Here is an 18,656-nt window from a genome sequence, read left to right as displayed (position 1 = left end):
ATACAAGCACAACTGATGCATTTGCAAACAAACGGTTCACCACATTGGTGATTTCCCCCTTCCCTTTAGGCTTCACCCCTCCCCTTCTAGTCCGTGAACGGACCATATGATCCATTAGCGTGTTTGTTTAATCTCAGGGGTGTGAACTTTGGCGTGTTTCGCAGGCGGCTATGCCCTGGGCCCGCCGCCGCAGCGGAAGTCGTTCAGCCTGGTGAAGAGCAGCGCCAACAGGGTGCCCGTCGTCACCTACCTCAAGGTTGTCAGCACTGGGCGCAAGGCATGACCGGGGGGTTGGCAGACCTTGCGCGGGATGTACCAGCAGCGGGAAGACTAAGATGTACATCAAGCTCTGTCCCTGCCCGAACACGCCCGAATATTCACCTTCGGCCAACCTCGGGTTTATTTATATATATATTTATATTTCTCTGTTTATTTTAATGTAGCTATACTAACTAACCTAACTAACCGTCCATAGTGTTTTAAAGTGTTTTAATGTAGCTAACCTAACTGACCATTTTTAATATTTGAATTCATTTTTCCTGCGCAAAAATAAAACAAATGCCGAGGTTGGCCGAAGGTGAATATTCGGGCGTGTTCGGGCAGGGACAGAACTTGATGTACATCTTAGGCTTCTCACCAGCAGCTGCCGCCTCGCAGCGCTAGTTCGTCTGCTCCACCTGCGACCGTCACAAGCCTCTGCAACTGTTATCCTTCGTTTGTTTATTTATATACGTCGTCAAGTGTATGCGTGGTTATTTATTTGTTGGCTGTTTATTGACTGAGCACGATGTAAGGCTTCAGTTCCTTTTGTGCATTAATATAATGTTGTTACCAAGCAAAAATTATGAAGTTTTCTTTTATGAGACGATTATTATGTTATTAATAATATTATTATTTAACTGTATATATTTGTGTATAGATACGTACACGCACAGACACTTCAATTTTACATAAAGAACTCTTCTTTTTTTTAACAAAATCGATTTAATAAGGTTGAAAATAAAGTAAGTGTGTATTTATCGCTTGGTGTTTCCTTTATTGTTGAACTGTTTTGGGAGTTTTCAGGAATCACATTGACAGTAGCGGCTCCAACGGGAAGGCCCGGGCCTACCCAACATTATCAAAATTGAAAATTGGAAATAACACTTTTAAAAAATAAATACACAGTTCATATTGAACGTTAGGTTCATTTTGGAAAGGGCAGTTGGCAATGAAATGAAACTATGCGTTCGCCTGCAGATTTGTAACATTTCATATGAGCGTACGAGTTGTGTTGTAGTATTCGCCTTATGTTAACACAAGTTTTTTTTTAATCCTAACAATTTTTTTGTGACCTTTGTAGGTATTAAAGTACATTTTGTTGACATACAATCATACGTTTAAATGATATATTTTTATTAATATATTATATATTTCATAATAAACCTATACAAATGAAATAACTATCAAAAGGCAAAATTTTATTGTCTTGTAAAATATCAACAAAAACGGTAAAATTTAAAATATATTAGAACTAATCACAATTACCATTTGTATACGAAATAATAATGTTAATTTTAACAACCTGAGTAGAGTCAATATGGCAACAGGAGGTGCCATTTGCTCTATACTGCTATCTAAGAGTGAGACAAACGATAGGAAGCCATAAATTTCTGCCACAAATATAGAAAAATATTATTCATATTTTTTAAATCTATAGTCTATATTTTTTATTCTGCTTAGGCCTACTTTTAAAGATATATTAATTTTTTAGCTACAATATAATGTTTTTAAAATAATTATTTTTCATTTCATCATTATGTGCCACGTAGTGTACTTAGTTATTGTAAAGAATAACACACTGAATGACAGTTAAAAAGCTATTTAGTATTGATTCGTATGTGTCAAGCCCTAGAATTAGTTTCGAATATAATTATTATCTGGCCGTTGAAAAGACTGACGGTGGCCATCACCGCACATAACGTACACAGTTCAGTGTAACAGGAGAAACAATATGCCTTGACGAATAGACGGGACCTTCAGCTTGTGGCCTGAGTGCTTTACGGACACTGTTTACAAGTGGAGCACTGTCGCCAGACAGCCATCACTAGTCATGAGCGAAAAAAAAATTCGGAAACGCTTTGGGTCAAACGCAAGATTAATTACAAACACACTCAAGGAGTTTTCTTACCGTTGATTTTCTTGCGGAAACAAGAAAGGCGAGGCATAAGTCATACCTAGGTTGAATTTTTTTTTTTCCACTGCAACAAGCCTTTTGGGCCACACATAGCGTTATTTTTCGTACCCAGCAAGACGCCATGAGCACAAATGGGCATGTCATGTGTTGGTAGGTGGTTTTTTATATGCCTCTTTAGAGACAGAGATGCAACATTGGGGTTTCAACAGTTTCATGCTATAACACTTTTGAACCGTTTAATATTGAAATTTTCCTCCTCTTTAAAGCAGAGTTTACACATCAAGAGCTTTTTAAAGTCCATGTTGGCAGTATTGTTTCAGTTGAAGTCATCCCCAAAAATTAATTCAATATTAAACACCAAGGAGCAGAGAGAACTATTTGTGGTGGTTAGTGTTGATTTCAGCCAGCTTTACAGCCTGCAATACTGCAATGGTTTAACGTAATTTTAGTTAGCCTTTCAAAATTCATACAAATTCTGAGGTTTATAAAAGGCTAGGCAAGACTAAATATTTTTTTCTGAAAAAAATTAAACCATATCACATAATAGCTATTACAATTGACTTTAAACCTAAACAGTTCCAGTTTTATATTCCATTTCATTCTCCTAATCCATACTGCACGAAAACGTAAAAAATACAACTTTGCCAGCTAATTATGAAAAATATATGCGATTTAATTTTTTTTTTTAATTTTGTGAAACTTCAGCCACTCAAAAAGTTAGCAAGTTTAACCACAAGGAAAGTAAATATAAAATAATGACCTTTAATTGAAACACCTCCCCCCTTAACTATTAACAAATATTTCAGAGGGAAGTGAAAATTAGATGAAAAGAACTTTAAAATTTTCTTAAGTGTGAGATTCATTTGACTTAAAATCTGTGTATGTACGAAAGAAGAAATAACACAAGTATCAGGTTTTTTTATTGTTTCTTTTTTTTAAGTCCCTAACTCCAACCGAGTTATTCTAATGTATACGTATATTGTGTCTTCATAGTTATTTCCCACATTCATCTTTTTTTCTTTGTGCTTCCTGTTTAACTCCTACGTCAATTAATAGAATTCCCCTTTTTGTGGGATTATAATAGTACTAAATAAGAATAAATTTAAATATAATACATTAAATTTTTAATTTATATTACTAAAAATATAATTGTTGGTTTGATTAAATGTTCTTAGTTTTTATGGCTTTGAACAGTAATTTATTATTAATAATTTTTTAATTAATCATCATCATGGTGAAAAATCTCTTACATACTAATTATATGACGCTAGTAATTACAATGAAGAGCACTGGCGTGATTCAGAAATATTTTAATAGAAATTAAAAACTTGAAACAAAATGTTACTATTTATTACAACTGGTATAAACGCATACAAATTTAATAACAAGTATATAATCATACAGCAAGACTTAATAATTTAAAAATAATAATGAATAATACTTAAATGTGAAAAATATAATAAATATATCAAACTTTGTAAACAATATAGACATAAAACAAAAAAATCCTTTATTGATATGTATGCAAATTTACACGTATAAAACACAAATATTTTAATAAAATTAATACACACAATACTTAGGTACATAGATAACCCTGAAGGTAAAGTAAGTACAATTATGTGTCTTCGTGAGCTAAATCTTATTCTTACGTGTTCTGTAACATTAAGTTAGTTGAGCGTATATCACAGTCATTCAAAATTTATGTTGTAAGTGATGCGTCAGTAATCAGTATGTAATTTAGAATTTCTGTAGCAGAAGTCGGTATTATAATCTTGTAAAACAAACTGTGATTACTTTTTATTTCTTTGTCAATTGTCAATGTAGTAGTTAAAAACGTTAAGTAAGATTTTTACCTCTTTCGGTTGTTAATTTTTTTTGTATGAAGGTTTTAAAGAAGCAATATTATAGCACCTTTGGTTGATTTTTCGTAATGAATATTTAGTAGTCCCATATTTACAAACTGTATCTCACTAAATGCTTATTGTTATTAATCAGAATCTTTACCTCGTTAATAGCTCTATGTATTAAAAAAAAGTTAGTATTTATTTTCTTTATTAATTGGTTTTTATTTTTTTGTATTATTTTGTTATGAATTTATTATTTTGTGAAACGTCAAAATAATGACATCAATAGTGCAGGTACAAGATGACGGAAAAAAAATTAATGGCTCTATATATTACATCAATCAGTTCTACGTACGAATGCTTGAAGGTTGAAAACCAAAAGAAGAGTAAATTTTCTAAAATAGCTTGCTTTAATGCGGCATGGCATGCTGTTAAAACTGTTAGTAATTTTAAAGAATTATGGAAAATTATTAATTATTTGCAGATTATAAACGATTGTTGTATTAAAAATACTGAATGTATCAAACAAATTAATGTCGTAACGTTAGAGTAAGTAGCGTTAAGTGTCCAGGTGTCTTAAAGTTACCGCTAAGTAAACACGATTTACACTAATGATAAATCCTATCACATAAAAATAAATAACATAATATTTAAAAAAAACAATATTAAAATAACTTAATGTTTGGTGATGTTTTAAGACGATTTCAGTGGCATTCGTCTGTTCGTCTCTAGGAATATATTTATCCAGAGAAAACTGAACGAATGCTTGAAAATAAACTGTGGAGTTGTGCAACAACAGGGACAATTATTTAAAAAGAACCGAGTTTGCGTTGAGTTTCAGGAACCCCAGATGCGCTGAGATCATAGTTGTGACTTTTCGCAGCGGCATAATCTCCGGAAAATTCTTCTAGTGCGTTGAGGCCTCATTCGAACACGAAGATCTTTTTTTTTCTGATCAACCTAAATAAACAAAAAAATTATGTGATTAGAAAAATATCATAGTTAAAAATTGGAAAAGGATACCTTAGTAACTGAATAATACATAGTATAAAGAGTAGTAACATACAATAGACTGTCTTAAATATTTGAACCTTTGTTGAACATTATGAAATACAATATTTTAAAGAAAACAAACACATGCTTTGAAAAAAAAAAAACCTTACTCACCAATTGAGGCGTAAGTAACCTACTTACTTATTAAGATATAAGTTTGATGATTTATTAAAACATAAAACGCAATAATGGTGATTATTTAAACTGTTTTAATGTTGAGACAGCTTGTACCCACAATGCATTGTATTTTTCAAACATAATAAGAAAAATTTTTATGTTTGTAATTAAACTGCAAAAGAGTCGATCAAAAGAGACGATGTATGCAACTTAAATACCTGAACACCGAGTCAGTACCCAACTGGTCCGGAACCTTCGCATTGAACATACGTGCATAACCATGCAACTTACACAGTATAAGAGATTTCTAACAGTGATTTTTTTTAATAAATTTAACATTGAAATCGTTGAAATACTTTCAATTAGTTATACTTCAGTTGACTTAGCTAAAATACAGTGGTTGGGTTTATACAATTCGTCTCAATAACCAGTCAAAACTACCGTTGACAAAGAAAAAAACAGGAATGAACTCCTGGGAACCCACTGGATAAATAATATGATCATACCGTATCAATAATTGGAAACCACTGTAAACATCAGTGAAAAAACCACTGAATTTTCAGTGGAAATCTCTGAATTATCAGTGGTAGATCAGTGGAAAAAAAAATACTGAGTTGCCAGTAGAAATCACTGAATTATCAGTATAAATCACTGAATTATCAGTGGAAATATCTGAATTATCAGTGATAAATCAGTGAATAAAACCACAGAATTGTCAGTAGAAATAACTGAATTATCAGTGTAAATCTCTGAATTATCAGTGATAAATCAGTGAAAGAAACCACAGAATTGTCAGTGTAAATCACTGAACTATCAGTGGTAAACCACCGATGAACGAGTGTGTTACCTGGAGCACGGCTACTGGAGGGAGGCGGAGGCGGAGGCGGAGGCGGGGGCGGGGGCGGGCGCCGGCACGTGCCCGCGGTACGCCAGCTCCTGCGCGTCCAGGCTGCGGCCCCAGCCCGAGGAGTAGGAGTCGCCGCCGCCGCCGCCGTGCGCCTCGATGCCGCCGCCGCCGCCGCCGTGCGCGGACGACACGACGTGCGAGTGGCTGTGGTGCGGGTGCGCCACCACCTCGTAGGTCACGTGGCGCTCCTGGCTGAGCAGCTTCTTGAGCCACAGGATGATGGCGAGCACGAGCGCGATCTTGCTGACGAGGATGGCCTTGCCCACCAGCAGCACGAGCGCCTTGAAGGCGAGCCCCGCCAGCAGGCCGGCCTTCAGCACCACGGCCGCGATGATGCCGCCGAAGTTGTTCTTCTTCTTGCCGCGGCCTGCGCACGTCCGCACACCGTCGGCATACACTCGGATACCCTCGGATACACTCACATACACTCAGATACCCTCGGATACCCTCAGATATACTCAGATACACTCAGTTACACTCAGACTCACTCAGATACACTCAGATACACTCAGATACTCTCAGATACACTTAGATACCCTCAGATATACTCAGATACACTCAGACTGATACACTCAGATACACTTAGATACACTCAGATACACTCTGACAACCCACATTGTTACTGTTACTGCGGTATATTTTTAAAAAATATTTTTTTAAATTAGTCAATTAGCACGATTTACATCGTACAAACACAACAGGTTCACTGCGTGTCATAACTTTCAGAACTAATTTTGGCCCTGCACGTCATAAACATTCCCCTACAAATTACCAACAATTCGAAAGGAAACAATAGAGCAAGTTACAATTCGTGAAAACAAATCTGCAGCTATTTATTCTATATAAACTTTTAAAAAAAAATCAGTTTTCGCTTGATCAAATTTAGCAGTAAAATTCATACAGCTTACAAAAATACCAGGTTTTATTTATTTATTGCTTGGGCTTAACTTTCTTGTCAACATAAAGGGGATTAGAAACTAACATATTTAACTACATATTTGTAAGAACCTGGGGTAGGTATCATTCATGGCCTAAGGAACAACCAAGAGAAATAAAATAAAATAAAGCAATCTTACTATTACGTTAAAAAGTACATACACTATTGCTGATTTTAAAAATATTCATCTGTGTTTATTTTTTCATCAAAATTGTTTTTGTTACACATAATTGGGAAACGGATAACATGCGTTAGTTCATGTGTATGAACTTTTTCACTTAAATAGTAATACAGTTTTCAATTATTCTCGAATTTAGCTGCAGTATTCGATGCATGAATAGCACTACATATAACTATAGAGTGAACATAAGATCAAAACTAAAGACTTAAAAAGATTGTTTCAAAATAATACTATAGTCTAAATGAAATATAAGTTATAGTATATTTGTGAGTTTGTATGTAGAAGCTCATTAGTGAGCGATTATCCTCAATAACTGTGTTTGGTAAAATTTTTAAGAAATTCCTGTTTCCGAATGTATTGCTGTCAAATGATCAACTTGAACGTGTAAAAATTGAAAATTTCCTGAGAACAGTGTGTGAAAGTTTTTTAAGACGTTGTCACGTTAAACTATCGTCCGTAAACCGACTTTACAGACAACCTATTTTTTTCGTTAAAACCATTACTTCCTACATTATAACACTTGGAACCGGTCTGAACTTGGGTCTGGAATGAGTTAATCGGCAGTCTTGTTGCCAAGGTTGTCTGTGCTGTGGAATCTGGGTTTAAAGCTTCTCCTTAACACTGAGAATCCTACTAGCCTACTAATACTATAAATGCAAATGTGAGTTTGTTTGTTACGCTTTTTGTATGAAAACAAACGACTGCGGAGCAAGTATTTGTTGATATTCCAAGCTTTGTTAGGTGTTGAAAGAATTTTGGTATCATTTCACGTTCAGTCTCTGACAAGCGCGACGCTCGCTGGTGTTTCTGGCCTATTGGTGCTCCGGTGAGTCCCAGAGACTCTGAGAGGTCTGAGATGGGCACCACTGCTGCCTGCCGGAGGAGCTCAGTCAGCAGGGAAGCTATTGGTTGGCTGAGTGGACCAATGGGTCGCGGTGATGCAGTGGCGGATCCAAGGCGGGGCGCCAGGGGCAAGTGCCTTGGTAGCTTCCCCCCCCCCCCCTCGAATAACCAGTTGTCTGCTACATTAATATTGCCGACAAAAAATGATTGTTTCTGAAACCAATAAAATATTTTCATACGATTAATGAATTTCTTATAGAATCAAAAAAAAAAAAAATCTGGTGGTTGGATGTTATGTGTAGTGTGAGTAGATTTAATACAAATTTAGTAATTTTAAGACGTTTTTTCTCCGGCAAATTCTGAAATCCTAGTGTCCCTCCGAGGTGAACCTCTGGATCCGCCACTGCGGTGATGTCGATGATGGGACGGGTGGCTTCAGCCCCTCGACACAGCTCTTCTCCGACGCCTCCTTTCCAGTCGGTCTCTCTCTCTCTCTCTCTCTCTCTCTCTCTCTCTCCCACCTCTCCAACCCAGTAAGGCCCGCGAGGGTTTAGGGAGCGCGTGTGTCAAATTCAGCGGAATATAGCGCGGTTATCTCATCCGGCGCGCAGTTCTTCTCGTCGTACACGGGACAACAATTGAAATCTCAGCGGTAAAAAATGACATTATTTGGCGGAGAAAATAGAGATAAATGCGTAATGCGAGGCCCTTGGCGGGTTTCAACCGTATGTTACAGGGGCGTTTCCCTTGTCTAAAAATTACTCTGGAAAAAAGAAACACGCGTTCAAACCATTTTTTTTTTTCACCCTACTAAAAATGCAATTTAAAAATGAAGTACCTACATACGGAAACATCTGGCCTCAGCGCATTGTAGAATATTCTTTTCGTAGACGGACACCAGCTCGGGTTAGCTCGAGCAGTTTCCATAATCGCGCGGTCTCTTCTGAAGCACTGCACACCGGGTTGGGACACAGCGTGTGAGGACCCGTGGCCGGAAGGGGGACGCACCACAACGCCGAAATACCACAACGCCGAACGTACAATAACGCCGAATACCATAACGCCGAATGCCAAATTGACTACAACGCCGACAGCTAGAAAACTGCTGTGTACCACAACGCCGAAATACATTAACGCCGAAAAATGTCATTGCAGGACTGCCACAAAGGTTAGGTTAGGTAAGGTGAGGTTAGGTAAGGTTAGGCTACGTTAGGCTAGCCTAGGTTAGGTTAGGTTGTGGTATTTCGGCGTTAAGATACATTTAAGAAACACACACAAATTCATTCAGTTGTTTTTCATTTTGCTCCTGTGGGCCCCCCCCCCCCCCCCCCCCAAAGCAACAACATTTTTCGGCGTTGTGGTAATTCGGCGTTGTGGTACACAGCAGTTTTCTAGCTGTCGGCGTTGCGGTCAATTTGGCATTCGGCGTTATTGTACGTTCGGCGTTGTGGTGACAACCCCGCGTGGCCCAGTTCACCGCTGAGGTGACTGTGGGGCAACTCCCCCGGAGTCCCAGGCGAGACACGGACCCGCGGGAGACGGCCCCGCTGCTCGCGTGAGACACATGAGACACGTGAGACACGTGAGACACGCTGCCCGCAAGTGTTCCCATCCCACGGGAGGCTACAACAACGGGACTGGGACGAACATCAATGGTCGATGAACTGTAAAAAAATTTGGGGGAGCTTAATTGTTGCCCCTTGGAAGGGCAGACCATCAGGATATCTTTAACAGTGGTGTTTTTGAAAGGTTGTCTGAATTGTTGTCCCTTGGAAGGGCACCCCTTCAGGATTTTTCTGACAGTAGTGTTTTTGAAAGGTTTGTCTGAATTGTTGCCCCTTGGATGGGCAGCCCTTCAGGATTTTTCTGACAGTGGTTAGTTTAGGTTAGGTTAGGTTAGGTTAGGTTAGGTCACTTTACAAACAAACCATTGCCAGAAAAATCCTGAATGGTTGCCCTTCCAAGGGGCAGCATTTTAGTCGCCCCAAAAATTTAAAATCCGAACCTCGGAGGCATAACACACCATGTCTCAAAAAACCACCAATCTTCCACGAGAAGCAGTTTAAAGAATTTTTAAATGGTGCCTCACTTATTTAACTCCACTATTTTCTACACAAAATATGTGGATTTTATCACATATCGTAGATCTTAGTTTTGTATATCACTATAAAGGACGTCAGCGGTGATCATGTTTATGGTTGTAAAGAAAAATTTTTCCTGAAAGTGGACATTAATGTCTCCGAGATACAGAAATATATATATATTTTTTTTCTGTTTGTTTGCGGAAAATAATGTTTCGGAATCTAGTTAAAAAAAAAACATTTGGCAAATTAAAATAAAATCCAAAACTCCAAAAACAATTTTGGGCGGTGTTCTTACAAGCGTTAAATCACAGCTCACGCGATATCCTCAAGTGGCCATCTGCCATGAACCTCAAGTTTCTAGTGCGTGACTCGGGTCGCCAACGATGCGTCGCGCTCGAGCCTCTAGTTAACGCGACGTGTGTAACTAGCGCGCTAGAAGCCAACTCCTCCCCCCCCCTTCCGCTAAACCCACGTTCTTATAACCAACCGGCAGAAACTGAAAATAAGCCCAAGTGACTATTAGCCAGAGTCCAAATAGCAAATGACAGTGTATAATCAATGTCACGCACTGAATCCGAAATTTCAACCAGGACACCCTAAATTAGAGTTGTTTCTGGTATCACAATAGAATAGTGTGACGGAAAGCGACGTAACAGCAGGTTATCGCGTTATTGTGAACATGATTCTTTTTGACGTGACAACGTCTAATAAATCGATGAACGCCGGCTGCCTGCACGAAAAAGTGTCCCGTTACGCACATTGTTCCGTTATGCTGTGTTCCGTTAGGCTGTCGGCGAGTGCAGTAATAATAGGTTATGTTACAATTGACTAAAAAATTATGGTGATTCATATAATTGATGATAGATATTTGATCACAGTTTATTTTTATGAAAACTTGTTCAAAATTATATTTAAACTTTATAGCTAAACGCCAGTTTTTCAAATTAATTACAAGTCATCTACACGTGAACTGTTTCGTCGACTGTTTATAAAGTGAAGTGAAAAGTTAATGTGATTTTCATTCGCTTATTACTACAAAAATTTCGGCAATAAAGGTTAATTATTCTTGCATTTTAAAAATCTGATTACTAGTATTTATTATTTTATTATTAAAATAAAAATGATTCAATTTTATTCATAAAAGTATGCAAATATTTTCATCAATGTTTTGTTATGACGTCACGTTAAACTTATCGTCCGTAATCCCGACTTTACAGACAACCAAAATTTTTTTTTTTCCAGCCCCCTCCCGAAGTGTGTCCGTGTGCTGGCTGCGGCGAGATGAAGGTCATCTCGTCCATCAGGCAACAACACTTCCTGCTGCGCCACCGCATGGGGGGCCTGTCACGTGCCGTTGAAGCGACCAATGCCAAGGCGTGAGTGCGGTGCGCTCTAGGTCACGGCGGACGGGATTCCACGCTCCTCGTTCTGTTTTCCTCCGCGGGAACCAGTTCTGCAGGATCCGATGCCCCCGTTTCTACCGCAGCCCTTATACATTACGGCTTCTTCTTCTCCTTTCTTTCTTTCTTTCGCGGTAACGTAGCCGTTCGTAATTGCGCGGCGGCCTCTTTCCAGAACCTGACATCTCCATTAGACTACACACACGTCGTTTCTAGTTCGTCAAGTACTCGCTGAAGATGTGTAACACCTAACCTCGGTGTGACGAACAGATCCACGTTTGTTCTCATGTTGGAATATGCACCTCAAATACGAAACTCGTACACCAAATTTAACGTAGAATTCTTTAAAATACACGATAATTGTGTTTTCTGGTCGCGGATCATACGTATTTACCGCGCCGGCCGCTATAATTCGTTGCTGTAACAACTATGTCGACTGTAATATTATTACCATGTAATAAAACTGCTACGATAAAAGCGAAGAAAAAAATGAAAAAAAAAAAAACTAAACTCGGTTTTGGACCTATTTTCGACAAAGGAATTTTTATTTTAAATAGTATCCATCTTGTTAGAATTCACTAAACAGTTAATACTATAATGTTTCCGCTGCCACATATGACAGCAACGTGGTTACACATTTCCGTTCCACTCGCCTTCCGTTCCATTCACGAAATTATTCCCACCAAATGGCGTATACCGAGAGTTAAGATGTTTAAACATTTAAAAAAAAAGTTTATTGAGCACAAATCCGCTAAAAATCTTCATTGGCGTTGCAAAGAGTGATTCCTCAACAGTTAACGGTTCCGAATCGCTGGAAAATGTTTATCTCTGAAATTTCATTAGACTTTTTATTAATTAAGCAACTTAAGGCAGCGCAAGGAACAGAAATGCAAACAAATTGGTTTTAATAGTTTTTAGGCCATTAAAATTTTTTTTACATTTAAAAATAAAAACGTGGCCTTCGTGTTAGATCAGAGATAACAAATTAAGACATGTTCAAAGACCACAACGTAATTTATAATGACATTATTATTAAAGCTACAATCATTCCCAAAAAAAGAATGGATAATTTCTCGTCAATGAGTTCACAGGTTCAGTTACAATTAAAATCAGGCATTCCACTAGATTATATGCTATGCTTTAATGAAACCAAAAATTTGAAATGTAAACGATAAACAAATTCTTATGACCTGAAAACTTCAGAACCCGAGAAAAGGGCCCAACTACCCAGACACAGCTTCAGAGCTTCAGAGGAAAACACACGATTTTAAAACTGCTCAGCATATCCAAGTGGAGTTTTTTTTTTACTAAAACGTTTTAAGAATGCTCTGAGGGTGTATGGGTGGTTCCTTTCCCGTGTTTTGTTTTAAAACTGTGTTTTTGACTTGATAACGTCTTATAAATCGATGAACGCCGGCTGCACGCACGAAAAAATTGTCACGTTCCGCCTGATCCGAGCGTGCAAGAACCGGCCAACCACCGTGCGAGACAATATTCTATAATATCAAAAAGGTTATGGCGGGCTTTTTTTTAACTAATCGTTCGTTATTATATTTAAACAAAATTATTTAAATTAAATTTTGCAAAAAATTTAAATAATATTTGAAAATTAAAAAAAGTATGCAATTTTTCATCAATGTTTTCTTATGACGTTATCACGTAAAATTATCGTCCGTAAACCGACTTTACAGACAACACCCCCTTTTTTTTAGGAGAGTTCAAAGGGCTACAAAGCGTTTTTTTTTTCTTCTCCCCAGGGTGATTGCATTTCGCCTTCATCTTCATTTCTCCGCCGTATAATGCAATGTTCACCGCTCAGATCTCACGGTTGCCCCCGCGCACGACGAGAAGACTGCGCGCCGGTTGAGTTGAGTCGTCACCAGCTAGCACACGGATACGCCCCTGACGAGGCGAGCCCCTTAGTTGACCGACGGGCGGGGCGTGTTTTCGGCGGAGGTCGGCGACGCGCGGGCCTCCAGGAAGTCGGCTTCAGGAGGCCGGGTCAAGCGAGACCGCGCCACACCTCGGCCACCTGCCTCTCCCGAGTGGCCACCTGCTGCGGCCACCCGAGACCCACTTACCGCGGCCCTCCCCGACCGGCACACTTCTCCGGCGCGCGGACCCCCGTCGGTGAATGAATTAGCCATTAGCGAGGGTCACCCCCCTCTCTCGGCCGGGTGTGTCCCCACCGGTTCGTTCACCTGTTGACTGGACTCCAAGAAAGAAAGGAAAAAAAAAGACGCACGATGCCCAAGGCCATCGGCATTCTGGAAGCCTTCTTTTCACAGACAAGAGACCCAAAACCCGAAGTTCCCCGAAGTTCATGTTTTTTTTTTTTTCCGTATCTTTAAATGTAGCTATCCCAACCAAATCAACAGTCCACAATATTTTAAAGTATTTATAATGTAGCCAACCTAACCTAATTGACCATTAGTATCCTTTTATCAACACCGCCATATTTATTTACAATGAACCAAAAAAAAACCGAAGATGCACGATCGGCGGTTTGGCTCTCTCGTCTGTGAAAAGGAGGCCTCCCATCGGCATTCATGCAGTGACCGTTAGGATAGCTTTTAGTGAAATGGTTTATTTGCTGTGACCATCGAACAGAGGGAGAGAGAGAGAGAGAGAGAGAGAGAGAGAGAGAGAGAGAGAGAGTTGGTGGAATGGCCAAAAAACATTGTATTCGTATCGTAAAAGGAACGTGGGTTCGAATTTTGCACCGCCCGTTCTCATATTTTTGTTTCCCCGCGTATTTTCCCGAAATCACACGAGGCCAATGCTGATATGATCCATATGTCATGTTACGGTTGGTTTCTAATACGATATTCATGATTTCTGTTGGTATACGACTCCGTCTATAATGATACCAAAATTTAAAAAAAAAAAAAAAAAAAAAAACTTCATATATTTTAGAGATTCCACTGAAGATTTTGTGACTAGAAAGAATGAATCTTATTTTTTTTTCTCGCTTGCATACGTCTGCATTTGCGAATCGACAGCTTACTTCTTAGGATCAAGCGGTTTGAGACGACTGAACTTCCAGTAATGTGGTAGGGCCAACCCGGAACTCAGGAATCGAGTCATGTCAAGGCTGGGATCGATCCATCGAACCTCGCCACGCAAGCCTTGGAGATCTCGACGCCGGGGACTCTCTGTTACCGCATCTTCAGCTTCGGGGCGGGAGGGGAGTGACCCGGACCACGGGGGTGTGTGCAGTTTCACACACGTCAACAATCACAGTCAAAACTATAATGACCCCCTGATATGATGCTGACATCTTTATTATCTTTGAAAGATTCGTGCAATGGGAGTGCATGACTTGATGTAAGCTTTTGGACATACGCCATTGCTAAGCACGTGCATGTCTGTAGAAGAAAACTACAAAAAACCAAAAGACAAAAAACACAAATTAAGCAAAAATTGCTGTTGTCAACAGGATATATACACCACATAATATTCCATAACAGGAATATGTGTTTTTGTCTCGTTTCAACTGTTGTGCTGAATTTTTTTAGGGTTCAATTCATCATTTCTGGGTTTTTTTCGTTCTCTTAGTCCATATTTCTATGTTTTTCCTTTGTTTGTTGACCATATTCCTGTTATGGAATATTATTTAGTGTATATATCCTGTTGAGAACAGCAATTTTTGCTTAATTTGTGTTTTTTGTCTTTTGGATTTTTGTAGTTTTCTTCTACAGACATACATGTGCTTAGCAATGGCGTATGTCCAAAAGCTTACATCAAGGCTGACATCTTTGTTTAAAAATTCTCACTTCATGATGAGTTACTTTACGATTCTTCAAAGAGTGTTCTTTTTCAGGCTATCAAACACGCTTCTAGCGTTAACCTTTACACATCCATGTTTTGTTTTGCTAGTCGGAGTGAATTAAACATTTATATCGGACACCCACGCCATAGGCTAATAAACTCCATGGCCTAGACTGATATTAATCTTCTGTAAATGGCTCCAACACTGACTTAACATTGGCCGAAAGAACTCTCAATATTGTCGTATGTAAACACTAACATGTGCGTTTGTGTACATTGAAATTCCAACATACACTCGCAATTTTTATGAATTATTCTAACAGGAAAATGGCGATTTTACACAGTACAAAATTTAAAGTATTTAACGCAGAATGCCAAACACATTTTTTATTTTAAAAAAGTTCCTGGAAATACGCCACTGCTGATTTGCTCTAATTGTCATTGGAAAACCTTAAGAATGGGCAACAAGGATGAATAAATAAACATAAATACGCGGAGCTGTCTAGACATGAAACATTTGACAGCAGCCGTTGTTTTTCCTTGAAGTTTTTCAGTGACAGGCATTTTAAACCAGGAATAGCATATGGCCATGAAATTATTTTTAATCAATTTTTCCCTATTGCAAGAGTAATTAGGAGGACGCACTTCTTTCTAAATTCAAAGTCGTGCCCGCAATGTGGTACGAGATTTCACCACATAAAAAGGTTATTTTGATAGTTCTGTTCGCAAGTAATCCATCCGGGGATTGGCCCAGGGGGTGTTTCTTCAAGCTGCGCGGCTTGCAAGCGCGTTCCACCCCGAAGTCCTGTCGGGAACTAAGGGGGGGTTAAGGGTATAACATCCGACATTGGTGGACTCCGCGGAAGAGGTGGAGCCGTGGGCGTGGATCTGTAGGATTCCCCGGGATCCGAGCCGATGGATGGAGCCGAGATCTGCGGGCGATACAACCATCAGGGCGCCGGGCAAACGACTGGGCTCTCTCCTGAAGCCAACAGTAACGGTTGCTGGAGGTCTTGACGATTGGACCTTGCACCATGGAGGACGACAGTAAGGTCGAACAAGCACGCTTACCTCGAGCGCATCTTCGCCTCTGTTGCGACTGGCGTGCGTGGACGTATGTGACAATGAGGTTTCAAGAACTCATTTCCATTGCTGCAGAGTTCGAGAAGGGTGTGTTTTTTTTCCGGATTTATTGTCGAAGTTAACTTTTATTACTTGAACCATGTTTGTAAAACGTTTGAAAATATACTTCTACGACAATAAACCCATACAACCCATGGAGGAAGCAAGTTAGGGGGAGAGAGTGTGTGTGATATTTTTCATGTTAATAATTGAAGTCAAGATGATTATAACAGCACACGTTTCCTGTTTGGACAACAAAACATTTCAAAACTAATCCCTTGCTGATGTATTGCTAAAAGTTTCCAGCAATACTCACTTCGCGATGGCAATACTATTTTTCCTAGCAAGTTCCTTCCAATCTATTAACAGTAAACTTCTAGCCTTTATACAGCTATGGTTTATTTTGCTAACCAATTGCTAACCAGAATAGACACCTGCTCCGTAGACAAGTACTTTCCTCTGGAACAAGATCTCTCACTAAGCTTTGAGCTGCGGGAATGCAACAGAACTGTAGAGTTGAATCACAGGCTCCAGCCAAATCCAAATATTGAGACCCTGGTGAATTTTGTAAGAGAGTCCATCTCTGGTATGTGTTTGAAGGCTCGGTCCACCTACCATGTTGAGTTATTGCATCGTCAATTCATAATTTAGTTTCAGACCAATTTCTACTATATAAGCGTTGGATTATATATTTTGTTTCCAAGTTCTGTCACAAAAATACGTGTTACACTTTACATGAAATTTGTCACAAATCGCTGAAGTATTTATAACCGAAACCTTTTTTGTGTTAACTTATTGTGTCAAGGTTACTCAATAGAAGTTCGTTTTCTGTATTTTTAAAGCTGGATTATTATATTTAAAAAAAAAATCCAACATGGTGGCTGCGGATAGCCTTAGAGCCCTGTCTTACATGCCACGACGTTTTTTTTATTCCAATATTACTTTTATTCTAGGGCTATTTCCACAATTTTAACTCGATACCTCCCTTGCTTTTCTTGTTCTGCATCACATATTTTTAACTGATATTCACTTAAGGATAGTATCATCAGGGGCGCAACAACTAAATTTCCAAAGGGGGGGGGGGCAATATACCTTTTTATAAAGAATCATCGATCCCCCCTATGGAAGAAAGGGGGTCTGGGTGTCCTCCGAAAATTTGTATTTCAAGGTGGAAAATGGTGCTATTTAAGCAGTTTTATTATCTAAAAATTGATTACGCAGCACTTTCTTTGCCCCTGTTTGCCCCCATTTCATGGTTTCAGAGGGGGGAAATACCCTTGGCCCCCCCCCCATGTTGTTGCGCCCCTGAGTATCATGGGTGTAAAAACGCGCAACATCACTTGCGCGCTTTTTTTTTTGTAGAACCATCATGTTACAATAAGGGAATATCTGTTGAAAATACTTGCGGCTGAACAGCAAAAACAAGGGAATAAGGCAATTAGGAAAGGATGAACGCGGCGTGGCGTGCGAGACAGTAGGGTCACTCACCGGTGCCGAAGAGGCCGTCGGGCCGGATGGACATCCCCACGTTGACGGAGCGGTCGGGCGCCGAGCTGACCGTGAGGTCGGCGTCGGGCAGCATCCTCCACGTCAGCCTCCTGGACCGCACGAAGCTCCACGCCTTGTCCGTCAGCAGCTCGGCCAGCTCTGCCTCGTCGGACGGCGCCGGCTCTTCGCCGCTGCGCGCGGATCCTCCGTCGTCGGCGTCGTCGGCGGCGGCGGCGGCGGCGGCGGCGGCAGTCTCCTCAGAGGTCTTCTCGATCTCCAGCCCGCCGCCCACCTCGATCTTGGACTTCTTCAGCAGGCGGTTCATGTACGTGACGAGCTTCAGCATCATGCAGGACGGCACGTCGCGCTGGCTGCACTTGGCGTTGAGCTTCTGCACGAGCGACGCCTCGCGCGGCGGCGGCGCGGCGACGTCGTTGTCCAGGTTCCTCGCCTCGCGGGGGGCGGCGGCGGTCGCCGCCGCCGTCGCGTTGCTCGTTCCCGCCGCCTCGTGGGGCGGCGCCTCCTCCTTCGCCTCCAAGGGGCTCGCGACGGCGCAAGCCGCCACGATGATGACGGCCAGCACTATGGAGACGGTCGAATTCATGGTTTTTTTTTCCCGCGCGCTCTCGTGTCTGACGGGGGGGATGTGTGTTTCTGGCGGGTTCTCGGAGAGGGGGGCAACCTCGCTAGCACATGACCAAAACTTGGCTCCGCCGCGCGACCGACATGG

General features: G+C 40.3%; 1 protein-coding gene across 1 annotated transcript; it reads right to left on the bottom strand.

Moving 5' to 3' along the window:
* Positions 1-6,051: 6,051 nt before the first annotated feature.
* Positions 6,052-18,530, bottom strand: LOC134534575 (uncharacterized). Its single transcript, XM_063373057.1, has 2 exons — positions 17,927-18,530; positions 6,052-6,467 (listed from the first exon to the last, which is right to left on the bottom strand). The coding sequence occupies exons 1-2, from the start codon at positions 18,528-18,530 to the stop codon at positions 6,052-6,054; spliced, it is 1,020 nt and encodes a 339-aa protein (XP_063229127.1).
* Between the last annotated feature and the right edge of the window lie 126 nt (positions 18,531-18,656).

The sequence above is a fragment of the Bacillus rossius genome, chromosome 7 (assembly GCF_032445375.1).
Source record: "Bacillus rossius redtenbacheri isolate Brsri chromosome 7, Brsri_v3, whole genome shotgun sequence".
Taxonomy (NCBI): Eukaryota; Metazoa; Arthropoda; class Insecta; order Phasmatodea; family Bacillidae; genus Bacillus; species Bacillus rossius.
This window is presented reverse-complemented; position numbering and strand designations above follow the sequence as displayed.

Coding starts and splice junctions, on each gene's coding strand:
- LOC134534575 (XM_063373057.1), bottom strand. CDS start 18,530: ATGAATTCGACCGTCTCCATAGTGCTGGCCGTCATCATCGTGGCGGCT. Junction 6,468..17,926: donor CGACGGCCTCTTCGGCACCG/GTGAGTGACCCT, acceptor GGACGTGCGCAG/GCCGCGGCAAGAAGAAGAAC.